The 18,224-nt window shown below is 36.0% G+C and overlaps 1 protein-coding gene across 3 annotated transcripts in view; it reads right to left on the reverse strand.

Moving 5' to 3' along the window:
* The window catches only part of Lama4 (laminin subunit alpha 4), a 134,829-nt gene that overhangs the window by 37,699 nt on the left and 78,906 nt on the right, over positions 1–18,224 (reverse strand). For all 3 annotated transcript variants that reach the window (XM_048790451.1, XM_015500351.2, XM_048790501.1), the window contains 4 exons: positions 14,142–14,258; positions 7,215–7,363; positions 4,447–4,588; positions 3,744–3,840 (listed from right to left, as the gene is read on the reverse strand). In XM_048790451.1, coding sequence (XP_048646408.1) covers positions 3,744–3,840; positions 4,447–4,588; positions 7,215–7,363; positions 14,142–14,258 — 505 coding nt within the window. The remainder of the gene's footprint in view (positions 1–3,743; positions 3,841–4,446; positions 4,589–7,214; positions 7,364–14,141; positions 14,259–18,224) is intronic.

Consider the following 18,224-nt stretch of genomic DNA (forward strand, 5'->3'; position numbering starts at 1 on the left):
TATTCCAAAGGCATGACAAATCTTTTATATTTTTGATTTATGTAGAGTTAGAATAAGTCTTGATATCTCATAGTTTAAGTTTTCTATCTTTGTTTTCATTCTTCAAGATTATTTTGGCTATTCTTGACAATTGTTCCCTATTTCCATAGAAATTCCAAAATCATACTGTTTACACCCCCCCCACACACAGTATTTTAATTGGTATTGTATTGCATCTATCGACAAATTTGGCAGAATTGTCAATTTTACAAAGTTGGATCCTCTTTTCAGTGAGTATGGTATTTACTTTTTCTTCTTTAGATGTAAACTTACTTAGATATTCTTTTATTTAGATCTTCTTTAGTCTCTTTCCATAGTGCATTATAGCTTTATGTGTAGAGATCTTAGCTAACATCTTTTATGAGATTCTTCCTTAAGTATTTGATGCTACTGCAAATGGTGTTATATTAAAAAGTCAATTTCCATTTATTTATATAAAATTATCCTGACTTTTTTACATTCTGAATTGGCAATGGGTGTATCCTTGTTTTGTTTTCAATCTTAATGGAAATGCCCTTAATATTTTATTATTAATACATTTATTTATTATTTTGTTATTCCTTATTAGATTATGGAAGTTTACTTCTGTTCTTGGTTTACTCAGAGTTTTTTAAGATCATGAATGAGTATTGTGTTTTATTACATGATTTTCTTGCATGCAGTGAGATGATCACATAAATTTTTCCCCATATTTTATAAATATGGTGAAATAAAATTGATGGTTTAAATGTTAAAATATCTGAAATCCTGGAATAAGTTCAAATTGGTCATATAACAATTTCTATATATACTAGATTTGATTTGAAAATATCTTGATTAGAATTTTTATATCTGTAAGAGAATTTGGCTTGTATTTTTCCTTTTTTATATGTCCTTGTCAGGTTTTGGTATCTATATATTGTTGATTTTATAGAATGAGTTAGAAAGAATTTGCTTTTTCTCTATTTTCTGGAAGGGTTTGTGTAAGAGTGGTGTTAATCCTTTAAGTGTTTGAAAGAATCCACTGAGGAGTCTGGAGATTTCTTTTTAAGAAGAATTTAATTACTAATCAAACACATTGTAAATCTCTGTGTACATACAGTTCTATTGGATCTTCTATCCTCAGTCTATCAGTTTTGACAGTCTCTTTCTTACAGAGTTATTCTTGAAAGTGTGCTTGGCACAGTCCCTAAGCTGGGGTTACCTTTGAGCAAATACAACCAGGTCATGATGTAGCATTTCTTTATTTGAAATGAAGGATCAGTTTTCCCTGTAATTCTTTGCTTATGTTTGTGCTTTATTTACTTTCAAAACCTCAAGAATTTATGCTTCTTACAAATTACAAAATTCTCGCCTTACTTCTCATTATAAACTGTCTTTTTCTCCAATGGGCTTGTAAATACACACTCTCTCATGGCGTACTTCCCTTTTTCTACTTTGCAATCTTGGTGTGTTTTGGTTTCTGTTGTTGTTTTTTCCCTCCATATATGTGTATAATGGTGGTATACATATATATATATATATACATATATATATATATATATCACCATATGTATATATCACCATATACATATACGGTGGCGCTTAATTATACTGTTACCAAGTATAGTGTACTAAGGACAAGCACTTCTTTTTATTTCCTCTGGGATTTGAAGGATTTACCAGAATTCCATGAGTGACTTAAACATACTTTGTAGTGACAATGCACCTCCTTTCCTTTTTTAAATTTCAATTTTCAAATATTGTGATATAAAACATTTTTCTGCTCTTCCTTTTGGACCTGTGACCACATAAAACACTGCCTGGAACATTGAGAAAAAAATATATTTAACTCTATATTTGGAACTTTTGATAAAAGTAGGATAAAAAATCTATTTGGAGCTGGATGTTTATAAAAAGAAATGTTTCATAAAAAGTGTGTCCTGTTTGGAACTTACTGTTACTGTTGATGATTGTTTCAAATAGCAGCATTCGGAGTTTATTACACATAAACTATTTGATATAGGTAAATAAAAAAATAGGAAAACTGGGAACTAAAGATTGATTACTCATCATAGAAAATCACTTGGAAACGAATAGTAATCTGAAATTATAGAGTACCTCAGTAGATAATAATTATTTAATTAAAAAAACTAAATTTATGTTACTAACATTCCTATTATTAAAGGAGACAGTGGTATAAAGCACTGAGCCACATAGTCCTAACTCTGGTTTGCCACCCCTTTTACAAAGATACTGAAGGGATTTAACCAAAAAAGATCAAGTTGAGTGACCATATCTGCAGAATATTTAAAAGATCCAGATGCAGAGAGATTTACTGGACATAAAATATGAACCTTTGAAGACATGCCATTCCCAGAGCAGAAAAGTTGTTTTTATGCGCTTCAATAATTCAATAGTGATAGGATGGAGAAAATACATTACAAATCACCAAGGAGAATAAAACATTGACATTACTGTGTCATGAAGACCCACATAGTCTGGTCTTTAAAACACAAGAAACAAAAATAACTTGTAGATGTGACAACAGTTATTTTAAAGTATTTTGCTGCAAATAGTCTAACTCATTACTGCTAATTATTTTCCAGAAAGGATGTTCAGGATTAGAATATAATAAATTAATTACACTTTTGTTAAGATTTGTTAGAAAAATTTAATAGCATTTTTATTGCATTTTTTTACCTAGAAAATGTAAAAAAACAATAACCCATGTTTGTAGTAACTAAATAGTTAAGTATTCCACATATGAAAATTAAAGTCCTTTTATTTTCTTTATATAATAGCTCTTTGCAAAGGGAAAAAAAAGGGGAATGCATGGTTAGATTTGAGATTAATTACTTCGATAAAATTGCATGACATTTTCAGTTTGAAACTTGGCCTTTGATTGTAGGTGGTAGTTAAAAGTTAGCTAGATAATGAATTTCCAACCTCATTAGTCAATGAACAAATATCCTTAGGAATGAATTCACTACCCAGAGATGAGTAATGTTTAGTGAAATTCTTAGCCATTCATTCAGTTGTTTTTAAGAGTAACTCCTGGGATTTAAAGTAGATGGAAATGACTTCACTTTTACTTTTCTTTCCCTATCCTACTCTTCACTGTGTTTGCTGTAGTTAGCAGATGCAAACACTGGCCTTTGCAAATGCTTGTTTCCATATGGTCATTGGGCTTGTCCTAAGTACAGTCAACTGTAAAACACAAACTACAAGAGAGTGCAAATAACCAGATGGCTTCATGGTTCCCTGTCATCCTAATCAGTGCTTATAGCGACGATCCATCCTTTCCTGGTAAAAATTTAAAAAGGCCTTCTGAATTGTTTAAGAAAGATTGTGTGCAACAGAGTTTGAATATTAAGTATATTTTATGGCATTATCTCCTTAAAAATTGGTATTTATGATATTTCTATTAATGGCCTATATGATTAGCAATAATACTCACCATATATCAAATAACTATATGTCTCCATATAGTTGTACAACATGGAAGCTATTTTTTGATCAAAATTTGTTTTAAAATAGCAAATCTTTGCTTTTTTTTGTAACTTGATTCTGGGTAGGAACTATTGATGTATTTTTCAGTTGTTACTTATTTCTTTTTTTTATTAGCATCAGCTATAATTTTATTAACTCTTTAAGACTAGATTTTATAAATATCTGTCTATATGTATGAAAGGAGGGAAGCAGCTATCAAGCAGAAGGAATATAGGAAAAATGAATATATTTACTTGAATCTGCTCTTGCTTGCAGTTGTCTCGCATGATTGAGAAGGTTGTCACTTTCATCTTTATGGTAAATGATTTGAGTATCAATTCCACTCACAGCCTGCAAAGGAATTGGGTGGAGAGAATAAGAATGACAGCAGAAGAAATCAGTTTTTCATTGCTTTTGGATTTTAAATGTCAAATTATCTGCTAAACACCAAGCAAAAGTCACACAGCTTCATTTTCATAGCTCAAGGAAAAGGTCAAATGTGAACATGAGAAAACAATGTCTTTAGCTTTTCCAAGATAATTTTTTTTTGGGGGGGGAAATGCAGCAAACCTAGAACATTGTCTTGGTCAAAGCTCTAACAAACAGTTTGTCACATAGAAGTCACTCAAAAAATAATTTCAAGTTGAAAAAAGCAGAATGCAAGCATAAAGCATGTTCTCTATCAGCAGAAACTAGTCTTAAGTATGTTTTCTTTGGGGACTTGGGCTAAAAAAAAAACTGTCAAAGGGATTAGCATTTGCTGACTGTAGCACAGCACATCTTGAAAAACTTACAAACTGAAAACTTCATGGCATAAAATGGTCTTTTCTTAGCTTGCCTTCCCTTTCTGCCATTTTTACTTTGTATTGGAAGCTGAAGAGACCTCATTAGAAGGCAAGAAAGTCAAAGTGTGGGGAGACAACATATAAATGAACCTTAAAATAAGGGAATACACACATCGTAAATTCGGTCAGTAACATTCAAAGCGATTTCTGCTGTTTCATTGGCTTCATTAACGTAATTGGCAATATTTTCGTAGACGTTCGATGCATCCAAAGCCTTCTGCACCAGCCCATTCATGTCTGCACTGTGTAAATTCCTGTTAATAAACAAATGTATTATTATTTCTCTTTCTGATCTCCTTGGGAAATGGGGCCCCTGCCTTCTCCTTACCCATGTCAGCATTGTTACCCCCTCTTCTAAAGAGAAACTGAGGCCCTCAGAGAGGGGCCTTGCTTGCCAGGGGATACAATGGTTTAAGATGGTCTCACTCCTGAGCCCCTGTTGCATCCCTGAAGTGTGGGGCCCTAGCTCTGCACCCTCTGTCTCTGTCCTCACACATCATGCTCTCTGCCTTTGCCTTTCCAGCCTGTTTTAAGGTTCATTGAACATTCACTGAGTACCCATCACGCACCAGGTACTCTCACATACAGGGGCTAATAACCATATGTTTGTTAAGGATTAATGTGAGGCATAATAGAGATGAAGTGTGTAAATGATTGACATCCTGCACCTGGCATCCAGTGAACTTCAGGCTTTATTATTATAAAACCTAAACTATTTCCTAAATTGAAATTGTAAACTGTGTGTATCCACATGATTTTTTTTTGAAAAATACTTCTTCCTCTATGATATAAACTCTACTCTGACTTCCACAGCTTATTCTAATCACTTGTCTTAATTTCACTCAGACTTATATCCTCCGATTCCTTATTTTTTCTCAGTCCCAAACACTGATGACAGTATCACTTTATTTATAAGTACCCTCTGGAAGGTTCTCTGTGACCCATTCAGTATATGACATTGCAGATGCCATGCAGGGTGCTCTCTTCAAACCACCCAAACTACTGAGCTCAGTCAATTACTGCTCTGCCTTCTCCATCCCAGTATAGTCCCTGTATGCCCTCTTAGGCTCTGAGCGACTTCTGTATTTCCTCAGCTACTTCTCTCCCTTTTGCTCAATTCCATCATCCTTCCATCTCCCTGTAGTGGGGAGCTATCTCCCTGTGTCTGGGCTTACCCATTAGACACAGTAGGAGCTCGAAAGAATGTTTTCTCTTTAATACTTTTTTAAATCAGAAGAAAGAGTGAGGATAATTATGCTAGTCTGGATACTAATGTAGTCATGGAGTTTTAATTTATTTTGTTTTATGAGAGAGGAACCTATCAAGGCCATGCTCAGTAGAGATGGTCCAAATACCAATGCTACTTGATTTCAGAAATGGCTCAGAGAGGAAAACCCAAGGAAAGTAGACAAGAAAAAAATTTAAAAGAAAAGGAATAAAAGGAACAAAAGGCTATAAATATCTATTAATATTTTAAGATTTTGTTGGCTAGAGTGGTAGAAATACCAAAGAGCTTGAAACAAAGCTTTTATTACTTTGTTTTTATCACCATGCACAAAACAGGTACTCTATCAATGTTAAGAAAAAAGTGTTTTTGAAATGGAAGCTTCTCAATGAATAATATTTGTCTTTGTTCGAGCACAACATGCAAATCATGCATACCAGATGTTGAGGGATATTCACATTTTGAAGGGGAGATGGCTATAAATTTGAATATTTCCATGAATATGTTCAGTCAGAGATATTTGAAACACAAAAGGGACTTCAGGGTGATTGATACTTTCGATCACATTTCATGTGAAGCAAGCAGTAAAACTTCCCCAGCGTTGCTCATGAACAATCTGCAGAGTGGCATTTGGATTAGGTATGTTTTGGGATCACAAGTAGGGGTGGTGAATGATGAAGAAAGCCATAGGATGGATTTCAAAAACAATATCCTACCAATACAGTATACTGTCAAAACCAGCATTTTACCTTAAGTTCTTTTTTTTTTTTTTTGCCTTCTTCCAAAGCACATTTCCTGAATATAATACCATCCCCCACACCAAGAGTTTACATTCTCTTTCTCTTTTATCCATTGCCCCCTTCCCAGGAGATTTGGAAGGGTGTTTGAAAATTTTGGTAAATAGGAATAAAAAGGTGATGTATGTTTTGAACAGTAGTTAATATTGGCTCTTATTTCACTCAGGACCTTTACTGGTCCTTGTTTCTAACCACCTGATCTATAGTTGTTCTCTATAATGATCTCATTATTTACCTATTATTTCAGGGTCATGAATTCAATTCCAATCTTTCAGCACATTTCAATTAACATTAATTGAGTGCCCAAGGGGTGTGTGACTCTTTTCTAGATGCTGAGAGGAAAATTGTCAATTGATTTTCTCTTAATAGGTGTTGAAATCAAATAGTTCCTGCTGGGTACTGCAGAAAGACTAGAGTATTTACAAGAAGTCAGTTGTATTTCCAGCTTTCAATGAGCTTTACTTGAGATACTTGGGTGTAGAAAGCAAATGCTATCTATGAAGTAGGTGATGACAGTAGAATTAGACATCGTAAAGGGATCTGTTTTATTGTCCCTGACCAAAATGCCTTAGGTTGCTCTGTTAATAATTGTGGGACAGGTCCAAGTGCACCTCATCCAAGAACATAGTTCTGTGATCTGACAGATTTTCTAAAATTCAAAAAACTGTCTCCCTAAAACAGTTTTGACAAATGATAACCGGCTCTCAGAGGGAACAATTAACAAATACATCAACAAATAAGCAAAGCCAGACCTAACCAATTAGCTAACATTGTATCCTAGTAACTCTAGCATGTGGAATTGAATAAAAATTTTCTTCAACCCATGTAGATAAGTGTGTTTCTAAAAGTAGATATTACCTGCTCAACTCATCAGCTTCCTGTTGAAGGTTCTGTGCATGATCAATAGCTTCTTGGACTAAATCATGACTGAGGTTACTTAGGTTAGATAGCTTTCCTTGTAGTTCGTTTCTGGCTCCATCTATTTCTGCATAAATTCCTGATGCATTCTAAAGAAAAAAATGAAAAATTAAGTGAATTGAATTTAGAAGAACTTAAACATTTTCTCCTCAAGGAACACCAAAAAATAATCTCTATTCTTCCTTATTACGAAGTTCAGTAAATTTCAAGTCTAAAATATTAGAAGTTGGGATTTATCTATTTATTTTCCACTCCCTCTCCTCTCCTGATTGCTTTCTTATCATTCAGATATTGCCTGAAATTTACTATCTAAAAATAAAATAAAACTAAACAAAACCTTCTGTTATCTGCATATCTCTTCATTACTATTCCACATTTCTTTTCCCTCTATAGTCAAATCTTTCTCTCCAAAGAAAAAGTTGTTTATGCATTTTGTGTCTCTTTTTTCCTACTTTCTATTCAGTCTTTGACCTATTTCAGTCTGGTTTCTACCACATTACCCCATCAAAACAGAAGTTCACTTTATGACAGCCAAGTTACTAAATCCAATGGACAACATTTAGTCTCCTCTCACTTGACTTCTCAGCTTCATTTCCTATAGCTGACTACTCCTTTCTTGAAACTCACGTTGTGAGACAGTTTCCTTGATTTTCTGTATAACTCTAGATGTATAATCTCAGCTAAGGATCACACAGTTGTGTGAATGAATGTTCCTGAAAAATCTATGACTTCCAGCCATGTCTGGTCTCTTAATGATAAAAAGAGATTTCCCCCCACCTGTTTACCCACATAGCAATTCCAAACATTATCAGTATTGTAAATCAATAATACTTTCTTCCCTTACCCCTATCTGATTCTAAACAGGTAGCTCTCTTTACTGTTTTTATTTAGAAGACAGAAAATGTTAGTGGGGAATTCTTCTTCCACACTTGTGATGTTTCCTCCTTATGAAGGGGAGCTCAATTAGTGAAACTCCAGACCTCTCTCCTTTTCCTCACTTTGCACCTGAGAGTGGGAGTGATTTTCTTGATTGGTAAATTTGAGAAGAATAACTGTACAGACTGGGCTCAACTCCATCCTCTTTATGGGAGCAAATTGCCTGCAAAAAATCTGAGTGTTCTACCATCTGAATGTTCTTTGGGCAGAAACCCAACCTGAGCTCAGCTGTGGCCTGTCAGAGTGAGTAGAGCTGCCTGCTTCTGGCACTGAGTATCAGTGGCCCCACTTGGCTGAGACCTAAAGCCATTAAGGTGACATTCTTAATATCTGTATTTTATACTTTAATTTTTGATTTATTTAGAACTTGCTAGAAAGGGGCATTTTCTACTGGTATCCTCCTCAGAGACTCTGACACCAAAAAACAGAAATTTCTTCAATTTTCTGCCACCATCCTTTAGCCCTTCTCTCCCAAATCTATACATAGATTCATAGCTATACCCACACATACCTACACCAAAACTCTTCTCTTATTTTATAGGAAAAAATATTCCTTTTCTGAATAAGGTATGTTCCTTCATTTTCCCAGTGACTGTTTTCTGTTCTTCTTGATCCCTAGCTGCTGGCTTTTCTCAGGTATAAACATGCTGAAGTTTCTCTCATTGAACTACAAACAAACAAAAATCTATTCCTTGACTCTAGATTCTCTTCTGGCTTCTTCTCTTGCTTTGATGAAGTACACACCACAAAAATAATCATTGCTAAGGTCCCCAGTGACTGAGCCCAAGGCCAGATCCATTCTGATACTTTCCCATCTTTATTGGATTTTTCTGATTTGTGACACTGTTGGTCACTGTCTTTGCCTTAAAATTCTCTTTGTAGCTTCTGTCACTCTGCTATCCCCTAACTCTTCTTTCTTGACCAGGAAAGAGACCTTTAAAGTTGGTGTTCCTCAGGGTTTGTCTCTCAGTTCTTTCCTCTCCTCTGGGTAATCTGACTTTTCCCTCTAAGCCCAGTCTTTTAATCTTCTCTGCCATCTTGCAGGAAAGGTAATCTTTCTTTCTTTCTTTTTCTTATTTTTTTTAAAAAAATTTTTAGTTGTAGATGGACACAATACCTTTATTTTATTTATTTATTTTTATGTGGTGCTGAGGATCAAACCCAGTGCCTCACACATAGTAGGAAATGCTCTACCACTGAGCCACAACCCCAGCCCGAAAGGTGATCTTTCTACTATGTAAATCTGATGATGCTATCCTCCTTAGAATCAGCCAATCATTTTGCAGGTATAAGTCTAATTCCTGAGCATGGCTTCATCAAGTGACCCCTTCTCCCTCACTCATGTTATTATTTTCCACTATTCCCACCCTACTATTTCCCACAGTCCAGCCTTGTCTGATCGTTGTTTTAATGATGCATTATTTTTTTCTAGTTGCTGTGTCTTTGCATGTATTTCCCTGTCTTGTAATACCTTTTCCTTCTTTTCTGCTCTACTTATCCTAAATTTAGTTCAAATTTTACTTCCTACATGTAGCCATCCCTAACTTCTCCAGGATGAGTTAATGTTACCACATATTTCTGTTACTCATGTGTCCCAGTACTGTAACCACTTTACATGGTTATTTCACCAGATTACACAATCCTAAGAGACAGGAACCAATTTCAACATATTATTGTATTTCTAGAATGTAGCACAATTACTAACATATAGGATTTATATTTTAGAGACTACATTAAGCTTCTAGCCATTTGGTTGATCATTTGGAGAACAATACTTTGAAAAAATAGTTCAAAATTGTATAAACAGAAAAAATACCCTGGTCATTTCACTTTTACTCATTTATTCATTTAATGAGTATCCACTGTGTTCCAGGTACTCTTTTAGGAGAACATATGAACATAGTCTGCCTTTAAGGAACCTGTGGAAGATGTAAATAATAAACAAGTGATCAAATAAATGGACGAACTAATTTCAGAAAGTAAAAGTGAATGAGGGTAAAGGGATTATTTGACTTAAATGGTAACAAGGATACTAGTCATGTGAAGATTTGGGGACAGCAGGTACAAAAGTTCTGAGGCAGGAACAAGCATGGTGTTCTTGAAAAATGAGAGGAGTCTGGTGGGCTGGAGTGTACTGAGCAAAGAAAGGAAGACTTGATATCAGAGAGGTTGGTGAGAGCCAGGCAGCTTACTTATGGCCTCATAAGCCATAGTAAAATGAGTATGTTTCTTACTTTAAGTACCAACAGAGGCTTTAATAGGAGAAATAATGTAATCTTATTGTTTTTAAAAGATTTTCTGCTACCCCATCGAGAATGAGTATTGATGGATAAGAGTTCAGGCAAACGGATCAGTGAGGAGACTTTCGTGGCAGTTCACATTGGAGATGAGGAGACGTGGATGAAGGAGTAGCAGTAAAGATGAAGAAGTGGCCAGAGAGCAGGGTTCATTTTGGAGAGAGAAACAACAGGTCTTGCTGCAGTAGGAGTAAGGAGAAATGAGAAGTCAAGGAGTTTGGATTTGAGCAATTGGGTTGTGTCTTTTACTGGGGGAGGAGCAATTTTTATTCAGAATATGTTAAATTAGATATGCTTACTATGCAATAGATGGAATTGTGGTTCGTGATACGCCACATTGAATTTTGACTTGGAAATGTCAAATAAGCATTTAGACACAGGAGTTTGGAGTTCAGTGAAGGTGTTAGTCATACAGGTGTAAACTGTGGAATCGTTATAGTGTACAATTATACTTTAAAGTCATGGGATTCAATGAAGTCAAACAGGGAGAGAATATAGGTAGAAAAGGGGGCTCAAGACTGATTACTGAGCCATTCATTGTCCAGACCAGGGATCAACATGGCCTAGTACAAAGGACAGCTCACAGTCTGTTTTTACAGTCTCAAGCTAAGAATATATTTTACATTTTTGAAGGGTTTAAAAAAAACAAAGCAAAATAAAACAAACAAACACAAAAATCCAAAAGGATAAGGGTCACCAGCTGTATTTGACCAGCACAGCCTAAAATATTTGCCATGCAAAGGGTGTACAGAATGTTCTCAGGGATTGGGGTACTATCTGGAGTGGGTTGAGTGGAGAGTGGGGATCTGAGAGGTGGAAACAGCAAATTGAATGACTCTTGAGAGATTGAGCTATGAAGCTGAGTAGAATAATGAGGCAGAGGTTAGAGGGGATGTAAATGTTTTAAAAAATATGTTTTTTCAAAAGCTGCTCATTGTTTTTTAAAGGACAGGAGATTCTAGAACAAGGTTGTGTGAGTAATGATTCAGTAGAGTAAGATTTGGATGATACAGAAGGCATGATTTCAAGAGTGAAGCTCTTCAATCCTGTCTTCAACATAAGGAGGAATGGGATTCCCAGCACAGGTAGAGGGATTACATGGGAAAAAGGGATACTCATTTGGAAGTGGGAGGTAGAAGTGTGGATACAGACAGAGGGACTGGCAAAGTTAGGGAGGAGAGATGAGGGTAGTTCTCTTCTGTTTGTTTCTAATTTTTGCAGTGAAGCATGAAGCAAAGTAACCATCCAGAACTGATAGAAGGGGAGGGGGTCTTCTACTAGCCACATTCATCTGGTGCAGCCATGAGGCTGGGGATACTTGGTATTATTGGAGATATAGGGTTAGCATTCTCAGGTGAATTCAGCACCATGGGGGCAGGTGGATATGTAAGTTAAAGGTATTTTTAAAGAATTACTATATTGTAATTTTAGCTGCTCAAGGAGATGAAAGGGGTAAGGTATATGAGGTGAGGTGGTTTTATTGCCAAAGAATTATTGGCTTGAGTATTCCAGGGTAAGTGAGATAAGAGATGGTATTTAGGGAGATAGGGGCTTGAACCTGAGATTTGGGAGGAGGAATTGATAACAAGATCTAGGTGTGATCACAGGAGGAATAGCAGATGTAGACTGGAGGAAAAGCTCATTGGAAAGAAGCTCAAGGAACTGGAGGTCAGAATTGGTGGGCTCATACATAGGGATTTTGATGTCACCAAGGATAGTGAGGGGAGTTGGGACAGAGTAGAAGAGAGGGAACTTGGTGCTTAAATAGTCAAAAGAATGAGACTAGATCAGATGATTTTAATCTGGTATCCTTTCAATGACAATAATAATGAATTAGAGTAATTTCATGATAGTTTGTTTTGCAGCATTTTATTGGAAAATTTCTACTTTTAGAGAGTGTGGCTTTTATTGCTAGCTTTATCAATGTACAACTTTTTGAGTAAAGAGTGAATAGAATGAATCTAGATCAGCACTTTAATAGCCTCTCTGCAATGATATCTGTGCTATCAAATATACTAGCCACTACTTAGGACTTGAAATGTGGCTAAATCAACTGAAGAATCAAATTTCTAATTTTACTTAATCTTAAGTAATTTAAATTTAAAGTAGTCATCTCTAGCCAGTAGTAACAGTATAGCATAAGAAACTTGAAAACATTATCACCTGATCTTATTTTTATAATGCCTGCCAACTTGATAGATTTGAATATAATTTTGTTATTCTTTTGTGATTCTGAGTCCCTGTTGCAACCTGCTACAAAAACAACCCAGTGGAACTCCTGCGCCTAATAGAAGAAAAGTAGGCCCAAATCTTCATCATGTCAGATTAGGCCCCTACTTCCTTAATAAGACTCTTAAAGCATAAAAAATAAAATCAAGAATCAATAGTGACACGGATTCAAACAGAAAAGCTTCTTCTCAGCAAAAGAAACAATCAGTTAGGTGAATAGAGAGCCTACAGAATGGAAGCAAATTTTTACCACATACACATCAGATAGAGCACTAATCTCCAGGATATATAAAGAACTCAAAAAACTTAACACCAAAATAATCAATTAATGGACCAAGGAACTGAACAGACACTTCACAGAAGAAGACATACAATTACTCAATAAATATATGTAAAAATGTTCAACATCTCTAGCAATTGGAGAATGCAAATGAAAACTACTCTAGGAGCTGGGGTTGTGGCTCATCAGTAGAGCACTCACCTAGAATGTGCAAGGTGCTGGGTTCAATCCTCAGCACCACATAAAAATAAATAAATAAAATAAAGGTATTACAAAAAAAAGCTACTCTAAGATTTCATCTCATTCCAGTTAGAATGGCAGCTATTAAGAATACAAACAACAATAAGTGTTGGTGAGAATGTGGGGAAAAGGCACTCTCATACATTGTCGGTGGAACTGCAAATCAGTGCAACCAATATGGAAAGCAGTATGGAGATTCCTTGGAAAACTTGGAATGGAACTGCCATTTGACTCAGCTATCCCACTCCTCGGTTTATACCCAAAGGACTTAAAAACAGCACAAACTACAGTGATGCAGCTACATCAATGTTTATAGCAGCACAATTCACAATTGCTAAACTGTGGAATCAACCTAGATGCCCTTCAATAGATGAATGAATAAGAAATTGTGTTTTATATATATATATATATATATATACACAATGGAATATTAATCAACATTAAAAGAGAATAAAATCATGGCATTTGCAGTTAAATGGATGGAGTTGTAGAATATCATGCTAAGTGAAGTAAGCCAATCCCAAAAAACCAAAGGCCGATTGTTTTCTCTGATAGGTGAATGCTGATCCATAATGGCGGGGGTGGAGGGGATCATGGGAGGAATGGAGGAACTTTGGTTAGGGCAAAGAGGAGGGAAAGGGAAAGGAGCAGGCACGGGGGCAGGAAAGACTTTGGAATGAGATGGGCATCATTACCTTAAGTACATGTATGAAGATACGAATGGTGTGACTCTATTTTGTGTATAACCAGAGACATGAAAAATTGTGCCCCATTTTTTTGTACTATGAATTGAAATGCATTCTGCTGTCATGTACAGCAAATTAGAACAAATAAATAAATTAATTAATTAAAAAATAACTCTGAACAAGTTGCTCATGTTCTTACCTTTATTATATCGTCAAGTTCCACAAGAGTCAGACGAGGTGTCATCAGAGAATCTGCAGATGCGCCCAGAGAAGTGTTCACCACTTCCATCTGTTCTCTCACTCTCTCATATTGTCTCTGGAGTAAGGAAAAAGAAGGAAGAGAGGTAGAGAATGTGTCTTTAGAGAAAGCATCCTGGAGAGTAGTTAATGTTAACTGGGTTTATGTACTAACCCCATAACGTAATTGCTGTGCATCTTTGGGGAATATGTTACTTATCTGATACTAATTTGTCTCATTTATAAGGGGGATAACAAAGTATGCACTTTGGGAGATTGAAGTTATTAGTTGTAATTATGATTGGTTATAATTATCACTTATAACATCATCATCTCCAAAGAGTTGACATTTGACTCTTTTCTCCATTATATAAAGTGGGATGATAGGTACAGGATGGAGCATAGGCTCTATATTTGCTTATATAACTGGAAAATGATTTTATTTAAAAAACATATAATGTGCCAACTTTGGGCCTGGTAGAAATCGTAGAAATAGGCCATTCGGACAGAAACAAAGTATATATAATATGATCCTAAAATCCTTTAAAAAAATTAAAATAACCCTATTAGCAAAGCTTAAAATTGTGATCTTCATGCCTCTCTGAGTTCTTTGTGTTTGAGGCTTACATTTTTTGAGAAGGGAAATTGCTAATACATTTTCTGATAAATGTCTAATTTCTATCTTCACGTTTGGGTTCTAGAGGCAGGCAGGTTGTGATTCTGAAGAAATATGGAGCTTTAAATGAATTCAGAGTCTGAAAGCAACACAAAATAATCTTTAAGATGGAAAAGTAAAAGATTCATTTTACAATTTGAGGAAAATGTGAGTTGAAGTTACTTTAGAAATAGTAATTTAAATAGATTTGAAATATATGTGATGGTATACCCTAGGCTATCATAGAAGCAGTTATAGAGCTAGACATAGAAGGAAATACTTTAAAACTTTCTAAGTTTGTCTTAGTGTCCTTTCTTACTCCCTACAGTCTTTCTCAATTTAATGAAAAGAAAGAATGGGGTCCAACTTCTCCAGATACATTGCTGCAGGGGTAAATGGAGGTACAGAAACAGAAAAGAATCGTACTTGAACTTCCTCTTAATGCAAGGACTTTAAAAACAATGTCCCCTCAATATCCATCACGCTTAATTCAGTGTGATTGTCTGGGGCCAGTTATTACCTCTATAAGGAGAGGTCATTATATGGTCCTCATTAAATCAATAGTGTAAAGTATGTGTGTGTAAAGGAAGGGAGGAGAAAAAAAATGACAATAATTAGCTCTCACAGGGCTATTTTCCTTTTATTGGTTCTGAGCTGCGACACCTTCTGTAAGGAGTGTCTGTAAGAGAACACTCCTAATACTGAAATCAAAGCTGAACTTCAAAGCAGTGTGCTACCAACACTGCATGGTAAGCTTATATGTAGTAGTTGGAAAATGATATGCTTTAAGCTAAAGACTTTTCCTACTTACTGTATGTAGCATTAGACAGAAATCAAATTAGATTTTAATAAAGATTTTCTTCCCATAGAAAGATGGTCAACCTGAACAAAAGAAAGTTTTGAAGACTAATAATTATGAAAATAACACAACTAATGCTATCCAGCATACATCAGTATTCATTTCATATTTGCAAAAGGAAAGAAAAAAATTCCTGATCTAAATATTTAGAAATAGTCCTGGTAAAGTAGAGCTTTGGTTTATGAGAATTCCTGAGCAGTGCCTTTTAAAGAGTATTTTACCTACTTCAAAATCTGATCCTCATCTTATACTCATCTGATAAATAATTTTATCATTCTTTTGGGTTAGGAGTAGAATGACAAAATAAATAATGTAATTATTTGTTGTGTGGTTACTATTTGCACACATCAATGTTGAATCCATGTGGGTGTTTTTGGTTTTGTATAAAGTCTGACATTTTGATGTCATTCTTTTCTGACTCACGCCTCATGTTTAATGGTACAATGTGAAATTAAAACAAATCACTTCTGTAATCTGATTGCTCCGTGCCCTTTTCATTTATTTGTTCATCAACAGATGTAACAAATGCAAGACATCCTGCTAGGTGACAGGAAGATGTAATTTGTGCAAAGTAGGAGGATGCCCTTTGGATGCTTACAATCTAGTAAGGTTAGACTAGATGCACAACATAAACACACACACACACACACACACACACACACACACGACACAAACATAGAAGCTATATGTCAAGTGCAATGAAGCTTGGTGATCATTCTAGAGGTACATCATAAGGTTGTATCAATGAAGAGGATGGAGGGACTCCTACTGGTGGTCAAGTGCTTAACCTAGGAGGAGGACTACCTGAACTTTTCTACCAATATGACACAGATAAACAAGTGAACATCTTTTTGATGGTGTGTGTGTGTGTGTGTGTGTGTGTGTGTGTGTGTATGCGTGTATGTTGCCTAGTTTTCACTGATTTCTCAAAAGGAGTTTCACTGCAATAATGTGAGAACTGTTGGACTCTAGTAAGAAGGTGACACACTCTGCAGAGGGAGCCTTTTAAAGACTAGGCTTAGATCATTTCCATTCAGTCTTGGCCCTCCTTCCTCTTTCTAGCCTTTGCAGTTGGCATTAGCCAAAGTTCCACCCTTTTTGCCTTCATCCCCCCACTCTATGACTTTACTCCAACCTACCACTTCAGTCCTTGAAAGCAATCTGTGGTCCATACCTGTACTCATAACTGAGCCCACAGCACAACTTTCACATTGGAATATTTCCAAATGGAATGATGTGAGCAAAGGACACAATATGAGCAAAAGAAACAAGAAGAAAACCCATACAATCTCCAGCAGCATTGTGGGGGAGTCAAGAAACACCCCTGGAACATAGGTGGGCTCAGATCTTGGCTGGCTGGATGATTTACCATCTTAGGTAGGAAGCAATTGAAGGGTTTTGATGGAGTTTTATCACATAGCTTCCATACAACTGTAGACACGCCTTGAAATGTGATCTAGCAGTAACCTGAAGATGACAGCAGGCAGGAGGCAACCCAAAAGGTCCACAAGTGAGGTGTAGTGGGCTGGAGTGATCACTGCTCATAGAATCATTGAGGGAAGCTGACCTACAGCCTGGGGACTTGAATGGGAGAACAGATGCCTCAATAGGAATGGAAAAATTAGAAATGAGGAAGTGGAAGAGAAAGTGTTGACAGAGCCAGGCCTCATGATGCACTTATGGGATCCCAGTGATTGGGGATGCTGAAGCAGGAGGATCACAAGTTTGAGGCTGTCCTCAGCAACTAAGTGAGGCCCTGAGCAACTTAGCAAGATGCAAGATCCTGGTTCAAAATTAAAAAAAAAAAAATTAAAAGGGCTGGTGAAGTGACTCAGTGGTTATGTGTCCCTGGGTTTAATCCCTGATAAATAAAAAAAAAATTGTCAATAGAGTTTTTAGTGGATAATAGCAGGGCATAGCCATGTAGGTGGCTATTCCTCAAACACCAATATGTAAGTTGTGCTATGGGCTCAGTTATGAGTACAGATATGGACCACAAATTGCTTTCAAAGACTGAAGTGGTGGGTTGGGGTAAAGTTAAAAGAGGAGAAGGGTTGAGGGCAAATTGGATGGAGCATTGTCTAATGCCAACTGCAAAGAAGGAGGACCAAGACTGAGAGGGGCATAGAAATGCCTCCTTGCATTGCTGTTCTCTTCCTGAAATCCTGCTCAGGCTGTTCATTTGTACCAGTGGAAGAATTTGTTTAGCAAAGCTAAAATGAGGACTACCATCTGTTTGAATCACGAAAATGCCAAATTCCTGGTATCCACATGCGTAGTTTTTTTCCTTTAATTGTGCATAAGAAAAGTTTAATTAAAAGCTATTTTGGCATCTATTTACTTTTAGAACTGAAGCCTTTTCATATGGGTAACACTATCCACTCATTGCTTATTACAATTACAAAGTCCAGCGTGCCCAGATGCACACACTGATATTTACCAACCTCTAGCAAATCAGTTGTTCTATGCTATGTATGTATTTTGCGTCTCAGTTCATGTGCATTACTATTCCGTGTTAAAAAGGGACTTTT

This window comes from Marmota marmota, unplaced genomic scaffold, assembly GCF_001458135.2.
Source record: "Marmota marmota marmota unplaced genomic scaffold, marMar, whole genome shotgun sequence".
In the NCBI taxonomy this organism is placed as follows: domain Eukaryota; kingdom Metazoa; phylum Chordata; class Mammalia; order Rodentia; family Sciuridae; genus Marmota; species Marmota marmota.